Source organism: Columba livia, chromosome 6 (assembly GCF_036013475.1).
Source record: "Columba livia isolate bColLiv1 breed racing homer chromosome 6, bColLiv1.pat.W.v2, whole genome shotgun sequence".
Lineage (NCBI taxonomy): Eukaryota > Metazoa > Chordata > Aves > Columbiformes > Columbidae > Columba > Columba livia.
The window spans coordinates 29,879,983-29,894,697 of record NC_088607.1 but is presented as its reverse complement, the minus strand read 5'-3'; the positions used below and the strand labels follow the sequence as shown (position 1 = coordinate 29,894,697).

The window sequence follows — 14,715 nt, the reverse complement described above, 5'->3', positions numbered from 1 at the left end:
TCTGGGCTGCCACTTTTTAGGCATTTCAAAATGTCAGAGACTGTTCTTAGATGACTACTCAGAAACACTTTACTAATACTCCAAAGTCTGATAAGGGCAATCACACTCATTTTGGACACCTCAGTACCAAGTCCTGGCCTGTCCCAGGCTCCCTTCTTTGAATCCAATTGACTATTATGCAGAGAGTGATGGTTCTCGTGCCACACAAGCTCTGTCAGCACTTCCCTTCAGAGCTTCCACACAGGTTTTGAGATACTTAGGTGTGATCAGAAGGGACCCAAACAGGGCATTAAAACATTACAGGGAAAGTTTCAGGCTGCAAAGCAAAGAGGAGTAGGACCGTGTAACAAGAGCAGGGTTCCTGCAGCAGCGTACATACAGACGGCAATTGGGCCAATAAGCCTCCAAATGCTGATGTGCAGCAGGAAAAGAGGGATGTTGCAAAAGTAAGGACCTCAAACATGAATGGTGCTTGTAATGTGGGACAAACCTGCTTCAGCTACATGCTGGTGATCTGGGTTTTCTAAAACTAATTTTTCTCAGTCCCTTTTAATCTTGAATGCAACAACTCTACATTTTGCTCTGATGTTCTGTGTTACACACAGCCACCCATGTTGTCTGAAAGCCCTCCCATGCCCTACCATATACAGAATTCCAAGTTGAGAGTGAGAGGAAAGTTCTTAGTACAACTCATTTTTGATCAATATCCTAAAAAAACCTAAACCAAACAACCAAAGAGCCCAATCAAACCCTCACAATCCCACCCATACGGACTGCAGCAGTGAAGCAGTTTTCTTGAGTGGGCTTCCCCTCGCTCCCCCTTTCTATTCCTCAAGATGCTTAAAACAGGTTCTGCTCTCAACTGAATGTCGAGAGGATAATAAAGTAAAATAAATATAATTTGCTCTAGACAGAAATTTTGTGGAATATCTAACTACGGAGTTGCACTCCATACTTTTACAGAATTGAGGAAAACATCCTAGTTGAACATATACTTGAGAAACGGCAGACCATTTACACCCACTCTCATCCTTGTCTTCCCCTGCTTGTTCTATTTATACTCCAGCTTGTGGGAACAGATGGTTATTTTCTAGGGTTCTGCACTACATTTAATGCACTTTTTTTTTAATTATTCACATGCTGAAGACATTACAAAACCACATTTCTGTGCTTAACTACTGACAGCTACAATGAAACTACAATTTTTATTTTAAAAATTAATAATACTCCAAAACTTTTAGAGCATAGCTGAAGAGACAAAGTCAGTCAAAAACTGAAACTGTAGCTTAAAAGCGTAACTACAAGAAAAATTCAGCGGGACAAGTAATTTTCATGTAAATATTTTGGGGCATAGCTCATTAAGGTAACTAGTTATTTTGTTTTCCTTGGTGGTTAAAAAAATACCTCTGCAACTGCTATTTTCTGTTCTTACAGATATGTAAATGTCCCCTGTTTTCTCTGTCTGCTCCATTGTATCAGTGCTGTGAATGCAGTATACGCTCATATTTGTTTCCATTAGCAATACCATTGTGGCAGCTTTCCTATCTCCAGAATTCTTTAAAGAAAATATTAACATGGATTTGAGCCATGTGAGCAAAGCCTAGCATGATGTATTATTCTTGAGTTACTTTGAACTGAGACTTAGTGGAGAAATTTCTATGCATTTTGAACAAGTTATAATATTAGTGAAATAATTAGTGAATGCAAGGGTAGTATATAAAGGCAGCGAGCTTCTGCAGAGGTGGTCATTGTTGAAGCATATACTGTCAGTAGTTAGAGCATATACTTTAGCATTTTTAAATAGTAGTTTGATAAAGCAGTAATTTTCTAATACTATATTAACCTGTACTAAGAATGTACTGTAACTATATTAAAACATTAACTACCATATTTTTCCTGACAAAAGGGAGCATTTAATCAAATATACTGAAAATAGTGAATATAATCAATGCTTTTTGTTACTGCAGACTAATAATAGCACGTAATTTCCTTTTGAACTGTATGTGCTAGTTCTTTTGAAAATGAAGGAATAATGGTAACTGTTAACAGACAGCCAAAAATACACCGAGCCTGCTCGTACAATATCCAGGGAACTGGAACTGTCCTCTGCAGATCTCCCGCAACTCAGAGGTGGCAACTGTCCTAACTAGCGTGACTGCACTTTATTTCTTTCTAGTAGCACTTGGCACTATTTTAACAACTCACAATGAATGCACTGAACCTGGTTCCTACATTTTACAGTTAGCCACTGTTAATTTTTTAAGGAGATGGAAAATATGCTATTACTCTAAATGAGTTACTTAAGGCTCTACAGCTTTTTCCCCCGCCCACAGTAAAATGTCAAATACAATCTCTTAAAGGTCTGTTTCTGTGGGTGCAAAGTTTCCTTCTGCATTGTATGTCATTCTTCTAGATCTGTTAAATAAAGGTAATAAACCTGAGTGGATATACATATCTACTACCCATTCAAGTAAGATTTCCTTTGTTGAGCTTTTGTAACAATACCCCAAGGGACAGATACCCCACAGAGGCAGTTACCAACTGCTGGCAACACACTATCACCGGCAAGAAGCGTTTTCTATCACAGCTGAATAAACTTGTGAAGTCGATAAGAAGGAAAACTCAAACCGCTACAGTTTTTTACTCTTGGGTCATGTTACCGTAAGTAGTTAAAATTCACTTTTCCTTGTTTTGTCACAGAACACCGCACACACTCAAGGCATCCTACAACTGAAATTGCAGCACCGCTCAAAGAGATAAGCACAGGACATGAAAAATGCCCCACAACAGCTACAGAATTCACATACAAGCAAGTCTGGAGATGAACACTTAGAGCCACTTTAAATATAAGGACAAAGGTTTCCTTTCAAATGTGTTTTATCTGAAGGAAATTATAAATGCAACAGCAAAACTACTTTAAAAAAGCTTAAGAGAAGATATAAAATAGCAATCCAAAGCACAGTCAGTCTGCTTTAAAAGCTTGTTTTTTTCAAGAAATTTCAAAACCCAGAAGCATACAACAGTGGAAGGGGAATTTGTCACTGGAACACAGGCGCTCTTATTTTTCATTTCACAACAGATTTCTCAAATGGAGCCACTGATCCCACATATACTGGATGCATGACCTTGAATTACACATGAATAAAATTCACACAAAATAGACAAGTCCAACCAAACTTTTCTGAAATAGCCGGTGTCTCCATACCTGGTGGTGTTGCGAATCATCCAGCGTTTTGAAAACCATGGCTACCATCCCATGTGCTCTCAGGTGCATTCGGAAGCTGGGCATGGCGCACTTAGTCGCCAAGCTGATTACACTAGAGAAAATTAATTCTGGATTAGAACAACTCAAGTGAACGCAGTTACAAACAAGGCAGATAAACAAGTCTACCAAACGTGACTGACCACGTACAGCAGACCCTGACACACTCTATCGGAATGTTTTTTCTAAAACTTGTGTAAGGCAAGTTTACAGCTGGTGAACAGAGCAGTAATTTATTCAACAGTTGCTTACCAGCACCAAGCTATTTCTGCTTTATTTTAAGATTGGCTAAAAACAGGATTTGAAAGGATACCCTGAACTTGCTTCTTTCAAACAGAAGTTGAAATAATTTCAAATAGTTAAAACGAAAGTAAAATGTTCATGGATTAGGCATGAAGCTCTGATTTAGAGGAACAGGAGAGCTTATTATGGATCAAGGCACTATCAGAAAATATACATGTGAGCTTCTGTTGTTAACTAAGTTATCTAATTGACTGATTACTCCTGCTTATGACTGACAATACTTTTACCAAAAAAACGCAAATATTTTTCAATATTTATTGCCACATTTCTGGTTGATGGATACAGTACAGATTTCAGGAGAAAATCTGAGAAATATATTAGTCTCATGAGCGATCAGCATACCAGTTCTGGTTTCAAAATGGAAGTCTTCCCCTAGTTCTATAAGAAAGCTGCCTGCCATTTCAAGCACAGGGCAACATACAGACTATTAAAAATATATTGCTTTTAAATGTGGAATAATAAGGGATTCTACAGTCAAGTGTTCCATGACTACAGAAGAATCGTATCATGGAGGATCCACCAGGTATGGCCTTTAAAGAACAAGTGGTTTTTCTGTCTCCAATCACGACAGCGCCAGTCAGAGCTTACCTACCAGTTTCTGATTCTTTTACGGCTATTCCTATCCTTACACACTGATTTCCTTTGGAAAAATACTTTTCTTTTAATTTGTTAACTGAAAGAAAAAATGTTTATGGTGTTTATACAACTTACATTCCATTAGATAAATTTGGAAAGTAAAAAAAGTCAGTTTAAGATCTTAGGCAGTTTGCCATTATGAGCAAATTAAGCGCACTCGGGTAACACTCCTAAATTGTCATTATGGCATTAATTTACTCTTATCATAATGTACACACAAACTGGATAATAAATTCCTTGTGTTTAAACTTCAGCAACAACATCCATTGCTAGAATGAATTTTTAAAATAGCTTTCTTGAAAGCATATAAAGCTTTTTCTCATGCACAGTCAAATCTCAAAGTGTCCTCATCACCTGTCTCTGGGGATTCAAGTTTTTCCTTCTCTACCATTTTAGTTTTGCTAAATAGAAACGAAAATTTACAAGTATTAAAAAAAAAAAAAATTACGTGGTTACAGAGCATTATTCCAATTACCTTTATGTCCAGGGAATGGACACCAATATCAAGTCAAACTTTTTCAAAGCAAGACAAACACTTCTTTTTTTATACTAACTTTGCAATTGTGTGTAACTTTAATACTAGGAGTGCATTGAGTAGCTCAAGACAAGTTAGGGAAGCTTCCAATTAATATTGAAGCCACACTATTTCTAGTGGATGCTAGCTGTGTTGTTTCTCAACAGAAAAGAAAGAACAGGCTGTTGGAGCTAAACAGTATCTCAATATTACGTTAGTTCTAGATTATAACCAAACTGTCCAGTATTAAGGATTTTATTTTAGAATCAAATTTGCATTAAAAAAACAGATCAGACATTGCCTGTAAGATTGCACTAAACAAAGAAAAGGTAACAGAAGGTTTTTTTTTTTTTAATTTATAGCAAGGAAAACAAGTGTGTTGAAAATGTCTCTGACTGTACGATTTTCTATTTCATCTTCCTAGTCATACTACTTTTGATTATTCACAATATAGCATCTTGATTATTTTCAAATTTTATTCTTTATAGCAAAAGTGACAGGTAACTACTCCAACAACATTTTAAAGCACAGTCACTTCACTGATTAATATTTAATTCAATATCTCTTTGAAACAGAAGTTCAGTGTTTTATATGAAGATATCTTACCTAAGGCAACGTGTGTTTAGGGGCTGATTGCTCTTCAATCCACTTAGCAAGTACTCAATATCATCTGTGAACTCTTGATTTTCACCAAATTCCACTACATCATTGAAGTGCTTTACATGCTGAACAACAGTGTATAACTGGAAGAGACAAATATTTTGACCTAGGTAAGTTGCTCTTGGGCTTGATTATAACCTTAAACAAGTACAGTTTAAAATCTCTTCAGTTTTGAGTGCAAGGAGACATTAAGTTAATGAAGGCCATTCAATTATTTAGATAAAAAAACAGATTAAAAATAGGAAAGCCAAATTTCATTTTGACACTGTTCCTTCAATACGTAGGATTACCAATAACTCTTTATTTTAAAAATTTGTTAAGAATACTTACTTCTTTGTCTTCTTTCCTACATTTCAATGCAGTTACTATCTCTTGATAGGGCTGAGTAGGTATTGTCACAGTTTTTATCACCTTGGGAGGTGGTGCAGGAGCCTTAAAAACTCCATCATCTTTATGAATTGCCTCCTTTGAAGATAGCCTTACCTATTAATAAGAAAGTGCTAAAATGGGCAGATGTTTTGAGCATGTAAACATACACTAAATACATCAGGAAACAGTACAGGTGTGCAATCGTCAAACTCACATTTTGGGACTCCTTAGTCCTTGCCTTACACTACAAAGATGTACCTAAGCTGTGTGATAATGCACCTAATCTTTAAAAAAAAAAAACTCAGATGTCAGAAATTATATGCATTTTTAAAGACAAAAACCAGTTCTCAGTAGTCAGGAAAGCTCCAGTGGAATTTTGAAACTCAAATAAGAAAAAAAAAAGTCATTTACACTAGTTTCTTAAGCTTCAGGGTAAATAAACCAACCAAGTTCAGTGTTTAGTACTTGCTGACAGAAGTGTCTCACCCCCTTACACTGGAGCTCCCAGGACTGGCCAAGGCGGCTGCTCTGCTGAACCAGTGTGAAGTGCACTGGGCTGGATGCGATCGCTGCCCCAGCGCAGCCTGGACTGAAAAACGCTGTTCTCATCTTGAATACTGGAAGCTACCATGCCACGCTACTCAGGGTGTAGCTACCAGAAAGCCACCCTCGCCAACCTCATACTCCAAACTGTATTTTGCCTGTAGGCAGAAGACTACCAATATAGGCTTTGTCTCACCAGAACAAATGGCCACAAAAAGAAGAGAGGCACGGTGCACACCTCCATCAGGTGGAGTAGGCTCTTGTAAATTCATGGTACTCTCTGTACACTGGCCTTATTCACATTTGCGTTGTTAGTATTTTAGGAATGACATGTTATAGCACAAAGTTCAGCAAAATCTATTTTGAACTTACAACAGGTAGTAGAGAACTTTATATTAAGTCTAGAAAAACTCCTGACAAGTTTCCAGCCATCTCAGACAAGTATTACAGGTTTTTCCTCTACCTACTCCTCTGTGCTGGCTTGAGGCTACTATAAGCTTAAGTGTCAGCTTTTCTTCAGATTACTTCTTCGGCAAAAAATCAAATGTGAAGACAAACGACAGAAAACAAGGCACACAGGAAAAAGACCTCCAACTGTCAAACTCTGAAAGTACAAGTGCCAACACCAGTGGTCATCTACTCACCCTCAGTCTCTAAGTAAAAATGTACTTTGCTTCCTTGCATTAAAAAAATGAGAATTTTTTTGAAGTGTGACTGAAAAAATTAAATGAATAAGCAGGCACAGAGGATGCATTAACTGCTACTCAATCCAGGGGATATTTTGAGAGAAAAACTCCTTATGCATTGTACGTGAGCAGCCAAAATTAAAATATAAGCCAAAACAACCTGCTATATTAACAGAATATTCTTTACATGGTGCCTCTATCACTGTGCAGCAGTATTTGTTCACTTAGGCTCCAGTAGCAACATGCTAATAAACCATCCTGAAAAGCTGCTTTAGAGCACGTACTGGAGAACTCTGATCTTATCAGCCTGTGAACACTGAAGTTTCTCATCCAAGTCTCGGTTAATGGCTTCCCCTTCAAAGCACATTCCAAGGGAGCTTGGAGAGGCCATAAGAAACTTGGCATAAGCAGTTTGCCTGCTCTGGGCTTCTCACCACAAATCCAAGACAAATTTACCCAGATTTGCAGGTATGAAATTTCTACAGAAATTAAAGAGGCAGGATCATCTGCACAGGAATTACTGGTGAACGTTTGGATCAAGGCTTATTTATCTTGTAACTCTTAAATCTTAATTATGCACATGTAAATCCAAGGTTAAGAAGAAGTGACTGAAGCAACTTCAGATGTACATCACAACATGAGGAGCAGATACAGACAAATTCCCCTAACTGGTTTGTTCAGCCAAACCTCTGCCGTATTCCTCAATTAATGCTGATGGTTCCAGGTAAAGTGGAGGTTTGACAGCACACAACATGGCTTGTCTGAATATGAACGATCCAGACATTTTCCCAGCCTAAAGAGGATTTATTCAAAGTCTGCCTGAGGAGACTCGGACAAATCTGCCTTTAAGTTCGCTATCAAGAGTACTTCACAAAAACCAGTATCAACGCAAAGATTCAGCGAGCAACAAAAGCTTCAGTTCAAATGCACATAATTTAAATTGAGAAATGCATTTAGAAGAAATTCAGGACTGAATTTTTGGCTCTCTCCTCAAACACTAGTGGTAATGGTTATTTTTAAATGAGTCGAGCATTTTCCTGGCAGTGTAGTTAACACTGAAGGAAGGCTGTTCAGAATATTGTGAGGATGCAACCAAAACCAACCATAAAATCAAAGAGGAGCCAGTATCAGAACACCACCCACACAGGTGGAATTAAAAACAACAACGAAACCAAACAAACCCCACCAAACCTAAAACTGGTAACAATGACAACAATAAAAGCTGAAGACTTATCGTTGCGAAAAATATCTACTTTCTGATTTTCTGTTCTCATGCAACTACTATAAGCAAGGCACCAAATGAAGTGAAATTTACTGACAATGTACAATGCTCTCTTAGCATCATCAGTAACAACTTCTACACACATATAAGCCCGCGACCCTGGATTCTGGATTCTGAACCCTGGATTCTCAGGGTCTCAAGAGTTTAAAACCAATTACCTTAAGCTTCACAAAAACCACGTATTTTGGAACAAACAAGTTACTTTAAGAACTGTTTTCACCCCGGTCTACTTTTTTGTAGGCAAGCTTGTTTGTATCTGACATGTTCGTATTAGCATTCCTGGCCGTATACAAAAAATTCAGTGTGTAAAGAATCAAGCCAGCAATTCACAATACTTTACTCCATTAGAATGGAAAAATAAATATGTCTTTTAAAGTTTTTCCTCTTTGACCTGCAACTTACTGTTTTCTACGGGTATGAGCTAATTGATCTCAGGGGTTCTCACAGCAGACAACATGGAGTCCATTATTAGAAAGCTTAACTTCTGCAGATGGGGGAACACAATTTAACTGAAGTGTTTATCTGTATATTGAAATTATACGGAAGATCCAATTCTAGAGTATTTCCAGTGACAATTTCTCTCCTATCAAATACCCAGTGGCTCACATCATGAAGTGGACTTCATTCCAAATGACTGTGACATTACCAGATATCAAGAACTTGCATTTCAAAAAGTATCAGTGAATCTTAAAAGGAGACTTACTAAACTCGAAAAAAACCAAAAAACCCACCAAAAATACCCAACAAAGAAGCACAACAGTCTACTTACTGGGACACTGGGAGTTTTCAAAGCTGGTGGCGCTGGCAGAGCCTCTGATTCTGGCTGGTTCCAGTGTCTAGCATTATATACAGCTTTTGTGGGAGACTAAAGACAAAATGAAAAGTTATTTTTTTGAGCAAATCTACCGGAAGTCACTATATACTTCAAAAATATTGTAGCAATAATGTAGCCAAATAAGTAAAACAAGCTTCATTTTTCCCCCCTTCCATACTCCCAACAATACAAGTTCTCAATATTGTACACATCAGAAAGCCTGAAAGACTTTGAAACATCTGATAGTTTTAAAGACATACAGACCCATTCCAATAGCAAAAGACATGTGTTTCAAGAATTTTTCAGTTTTTCTACTTCTTGAATTTATTCAAAGACAAAAGGTCTGCAACCTTCCTATAGACAAAGTACGACAGCTATGGGGCAAAAATGTTAGCGAACACCACGCCACTAGAAAATATGACTAGCTTAGAATCAAAATGCAGAACTGATACAGACTTTGATGCTTGGAGGAATAGAAAACACTCAAATGAAATGCTTTAATCCATATTAATAAACTAAGAAGCCTTTTTTCTTCTTCTTGTGTGAAAATATGTCAAGGCAAATCAAAATGCATCAAAATTCACTGTCCTTGAATTTTTGGGAAATACAATACAATTGTTTGAAGAAGGAAAGAGACAATTCAATTTCTACCATCTAATTTTACCAATCTAACAGCATAGTAATATTCCAGACTAAGACACCATTACAATTTTCACAATTTCCCAACATGCCATACATTGGGTAAACTGTATAACTACATACGTCCTCACAGGCACTTATATAGTATTTTAAACATGAGAAAAAATATTTTAAAAATAGAATTTGGGCATGTAAACAATTTTCTGTTAGAATATAATGCATCACGTATTTAAACCAGCTACTGGCTCATGTACAGCCCACAGAGGGGCTAAGTGTAACAAACCCTGCAGTGCCAGCTACGGACTGAATGCCTTTCTATGAAGTATAACACGTTTTTGGCACATCAAAAGCCAAAAAGTAGATTTTGTAAGTCAAGAGTTTCTATATTACTGTTAAAACACTATTATGTTGCATCCCATCATTCTTGAGAAGAGAAAGCCCTGACTAACAAAATTTCAAAGAATATTAGCAGAATTAAAATCTCAGCTACGAGCTTCTGGAGCCCAGAACAACCTGTCAGGCACTAAATCATTTTAGTTTCCAGACAAGAGAAAAGCCTCTTTCCCTCCCACAGTGAGCTCTGATGTGGCCATAAGAAACTTAGTTGGATTTACTTTCCTTTTTAAAGCAGTGCTCATGTACCATTCAGCAACCAGTATACAATGGCTACCGTCACCACGGTTTTATCTGTTCTCCAAGGAAGCTCTTAACAATACATTTTCGGGTGACAGATACACGAAGCCCTTCAGCAGCCACATGTAGCCATCATGGCCACACGTACCAATACCAAAATAAGGCTTTCGATAATTTCAATTTTTAACTTTCCCAGGGAACAGCAGCACTGATTTGCCCAATTTCCTGACAATCTCACCAAGCTCAAAAGTTAAACTGAGAAACCAGTTTCATGTGGTTGTTACAAGAGGACATCTCTGTCCACAAATAGGAAGATGATGTCATATAGATCCTTACTTGAAAAAAGTTAACTGCTGACAAAATGGTTAAAAGGTTAACTCTCTTTTCTGCTACATATTTCTAAGTAGCAAATTCTTTCCCAGAATATAATTCAATCTTTCCATGAACAAAGGAATGACAATTTAGTAACAAAGATGCTTTTTAATCATGAAAGATACAATGTTTCACAAATGTCTACAGGGGAAAAGAACCACTGAATATTTTCTAGATGCTCCTTTGTTTATTTTTCATGAACTACAACTGTTTCACAAATTATCTAAGTGCATACTTAGGATTGGGAAAAGAGGGGGTAAATTCCTAGGTGCTGTATCCTGGTATAGAGGAAAATTCAAGGAAATAACACACTCTATCAAGTAACCAGCATGAAAGTACAGCAGATATTTCGTATCAGTTTCAGCTGATGCATAATTCTTCTTAACCTTGCAGGGAAGCTTAAGGACTACAACTCTGACAGCAGCAGTACAGCTGCCAGAAGTCCTATTAACATAGGATATTCTCTATTAATAGTCCCAAATCGCAGTTGTAGTCTCAAATAGTACTCTATCCCTGCTTAAAGGATGCTAATATATTCACGTTCCACAGTTCCTTGCCCGGGAGCTACATGCTGCCCAGCAGCGCTGCGGGTCTCTGCAGCAGCAGCGTCAGGCTCTGTGCTCCCAGCGGGGAGATGCAGCCACACAACAAGATCCCAGATTTGTGCCACTCTCTGAGCTCCATGCAGGAACAAGGGGGGCTCTGCTGCTGCTGCAGGATCCTCATGTGTATGAAGTTCAAGGGAGGAGCTCACCATATTCGCTGCTCCTGGTACATAAAGCCTCTTCTGTCTGTGCCCTGCCTGCATGTCCCTTTTTTTCCAGGCCTTGCGCTCCCGATGACCCAGACACAGCCCTTGTCAGGCAAAAGGGAGCAGTCACGCTGCCATTCAAGCTCATCTCGGTGAGGCCGCAGCTGGAACGAGCCCTTGCTGACCAGGCAATGGGTGTCTGCAGCCTCGGCTTTTCAAAATGTAGTGCCTCTGTTCACACACATGCGTACAGCAAGGAAGCACAGGTGACAGACCGACTTCAGTGCTTCAATATGGAATGAGAATGAAGTACACAAACAGCTGCGCCAGCATAACCAAAGGTCTACACAGCATTAGTGTGTTTTCTTCAGCAGAGAGCAACAGCTGATAACCAGGGAAGAGTTCAACAGGGCAAAAAGATAAAGACAATCCCTTCTACATACTCAGGGCTCAGAGGCTTCCTGAGTCAAAGATGGCATCCTTTTTATTTAACAGTCAAAAATGGACTTTTCTTCTCAGGTTTTCGTTATCTCTTAGCGAATCAAAAGCTAAGTTATCCTAAAGTGTTCTGTGACAAGGCACTTCACAGCCTGCTTAGGCACTACCGACACAATACAGAAGAGAGCCACATTTTATGTAAGAAATCAAGTAATGCCACCAATAAAAGCCTGTTCTGAGAAATTAGGACATCTTCATTTAACAGCTCTATTTTAACAGAACTGAAACTGTATCTGAAAATGGTAATTATTTTAAACTTCAAATATTTATGGAGGGTTAGTTTTAGCCACTATCCGTTGTAGTATCTTCCACTTTTAGATCAAAGTAATTTCAGCTGTGATTCCATGCCTTCCCAGTAATATTTCATTAGACGGTGGCACTGCTCCCCAGCACCCCTGGCGTCTGCTCCAGTGTCCTGTCTCACACTGACTGCACACGGCTCAAACACCACACACGCCCACAAAAATCCAGCACTGCTTTCCAAAAGTTAAGTTCTCTTCAGTACTAACACATTATGCAGAGGCTTTGGAGCCTCTCTTACAACTTACACAGGCATGGACACGACAAATACATCCATGCTTTCCAACCACCTCTCAGAGCAACCTCCACATTGTCTCTTGCAAGCAACCAAACAAAGATGGATTTCCAAAACAACTGCAAAGAAACTGCACCAATGCTGATCAATCTGTAAGCATTGCTTTAGATTACTGTGTGACAGAACTGAAGCCTGGGAAAGTATCAAAGATCAAATCAATCCTACTGGATGAAGACTTTTCAGAAGGCTTGATCACAGAAGCAAAGGGTTTTTTTTTGTTTTTGTCATTTTATTTGTTTGGTTGGTTTTTTTTTTGTTAGGGTAACTCAAATGCCTGTGATAACAAGCTTCCCTGAAGAAGCAACACTGATATTTAAGCAGCAGTAATTTAAGAAACTGTCTTGCTTTCTCTTAAAGACAACCTTGCAATTATTCAAATCATGCAGACTTTTCTTTAAGAGTTCTTCCTCTCAAGATCAGCTTAGAATGGATGCAAGGGGAAGTACATCACTCCTTTGAATTCTGTGTTCTTGAGGCAAGTAAGTTCTGCATTATTAATTGGCTGTAAGAGCTTCTGCTGAATAGCAGAAGAGTTTCCTTTTTCCATATGTATAGAAGCGACAGCTGTTTACACACAGATAGATGTCTGAAAGAGCACAAATATTCCAGCGAGGGCACGAAGCACCTTGTACTGTGGGACTCTGCACGTGGTCCTGCAGGGTGAACTCAGACGCAAAACCAGAACTAATAACAGGGATTTTACAGAATGCACAAGGCTTTCCATTTTATAAGATCATCTCCAAATGGCACAAACTACAGGTCATGCTTAACCTCCCCTCCCCAAAAGCCTCAAAGCTGAACTTTTCAAGAGTCAGCACTCTGCACATACTGATGCAGCACTGCCTGCCATTCACAGATATAAGAGCAGAAAATAAGAACCAGAGACATGAGTTTTGCTGAAAATACTAACAAAACAAGAAAGACAGCAGCGATTCGCAGGCAAGAATTCTTTTACTATTATTTCCTACCTTGGAAAGCAAACTCCAAGATATTTTTGACAGATCAGCTGATAGATACATGCATTATTTATATCTGAAAGGCCTTCAGTAAGACTGTAGACTAGATGCTCATCAAAACTACAAGTTCCAAAAAACCCCAATAAACCAAAATATATGATTATTTACCACTCAATATTCATAATCATTAGGCGTACCACTCCGCCCTGCATGTTTCACTTTGAACAGGAAAAAGATCACAAGCACGTTATGCAGCACAGAACTAGTCATAATAGACTGTTTATTTTGACACGGGAAAGGAATGAACATCCATTCACAGCAAAGAAAAAGAAATTACACTTCAAAACAGGAAGATGGAATAGCAGTTCAGCACAGGCTGAACCATGCGTATATAATACACACACACCAAGATTATCCAGGTAAGATAACAGTTTCCAAAAGCAGTTAAAAACCAGCAGCAAATGAGGACCGAGTAATTTATTTAGTGCTCAAAACGTGAACTGCATCTCCATTATTTGGATCACAGTGGCAGATTAGTGCAAATAAATCACCTCTGGGTCCCACGAATGACTTAATTGTGAGCTGCTATAGTATGAACACAGTCCACAAAAAACATGACGCACGCACATAGCTACACAACTACATGGTGTTAGTCAGACAAGGCTGAACAGTCAGCAGCAAACAATACAGCGAGTGGGGGGAAAGTATCACTGAAGCTTTTCTTGTATCAGACTTCTGAAGAACTGCAAAATGTTTCTTCTTCCTTGAAGCTCACAAAGAGGCCCACAGTGCAGAACAAGCTGGGTCAAACACCCAAGTGAAGCATGAAAATTGAACTTGAGGAAACAGGGCAATACGATCAACATGAGACTCATCCTTTACCAGAAATAGCTAATGGTGTTCTGGATGCTGCTCACACAGAGTGTACTCAAAACTGGTCAGCTCAGAAGCAGAAGCCGTATGGTTGTGGTTACTAATTTGGCCTGAAACTCGTGTTAAGTGTGATTAAAAGGGACAGGGTACAACAGTTTAGACATACCACCACAATACTGGAAACGTGTCACTTCAATCAAAAGAAAAACCTGCATCTGCCTGCAAAGTAACTGTACTGGCATAAACACATCCTTGTAAAAACTGTAAAGACAAAATTCCTGCCCTCTTCCTTGCTATACAAAGGCAGAGACAGAGCCCTCCTTCCCCAT

The 14,715-nt window shown here is 38.6% G+C and overlaps 1 protein-coding gene across 7 annotated transcripts in view; it reads right to left on the bottom strand.

Annotated features, from left to right (window-relative positions):
* The window catches only part of WAPL (WAPL cohesin release factor), a 144,591-nt gene that overhangs the window by 19,374 nt on the left and 110,502 nt on the right, over positions 1–14,715 (bottom strand). For 6 of the 7 annotated variants that reach the window (XM_065067746.1, XM_065067744.1, XM_021297294.2 and 3 more), the window contains 4 exons: positions 9,025–9,120; positions 5,706–5,858; positions 5,322–5,458; positions 3,206–3,317 (listed from right to left, as the gene is read on the bottom strand). In XM_065067746.1, the coding sequence (XP_064923818.1) occupies positions 3,206–3,317; positions 5,322–5,458; positions 5,706–5,858; positions 9,025–9,120 (498 nt within the window). The remainder of the gene's footprint in view (positions 1–3,205; positions 3,318–5,321; positions 5,459–5,705; positions 5,859–9,024; positions 9,121–14,715) is intronic. The other variant, XM_021297292.2, reaches the window with a different exon arrangement.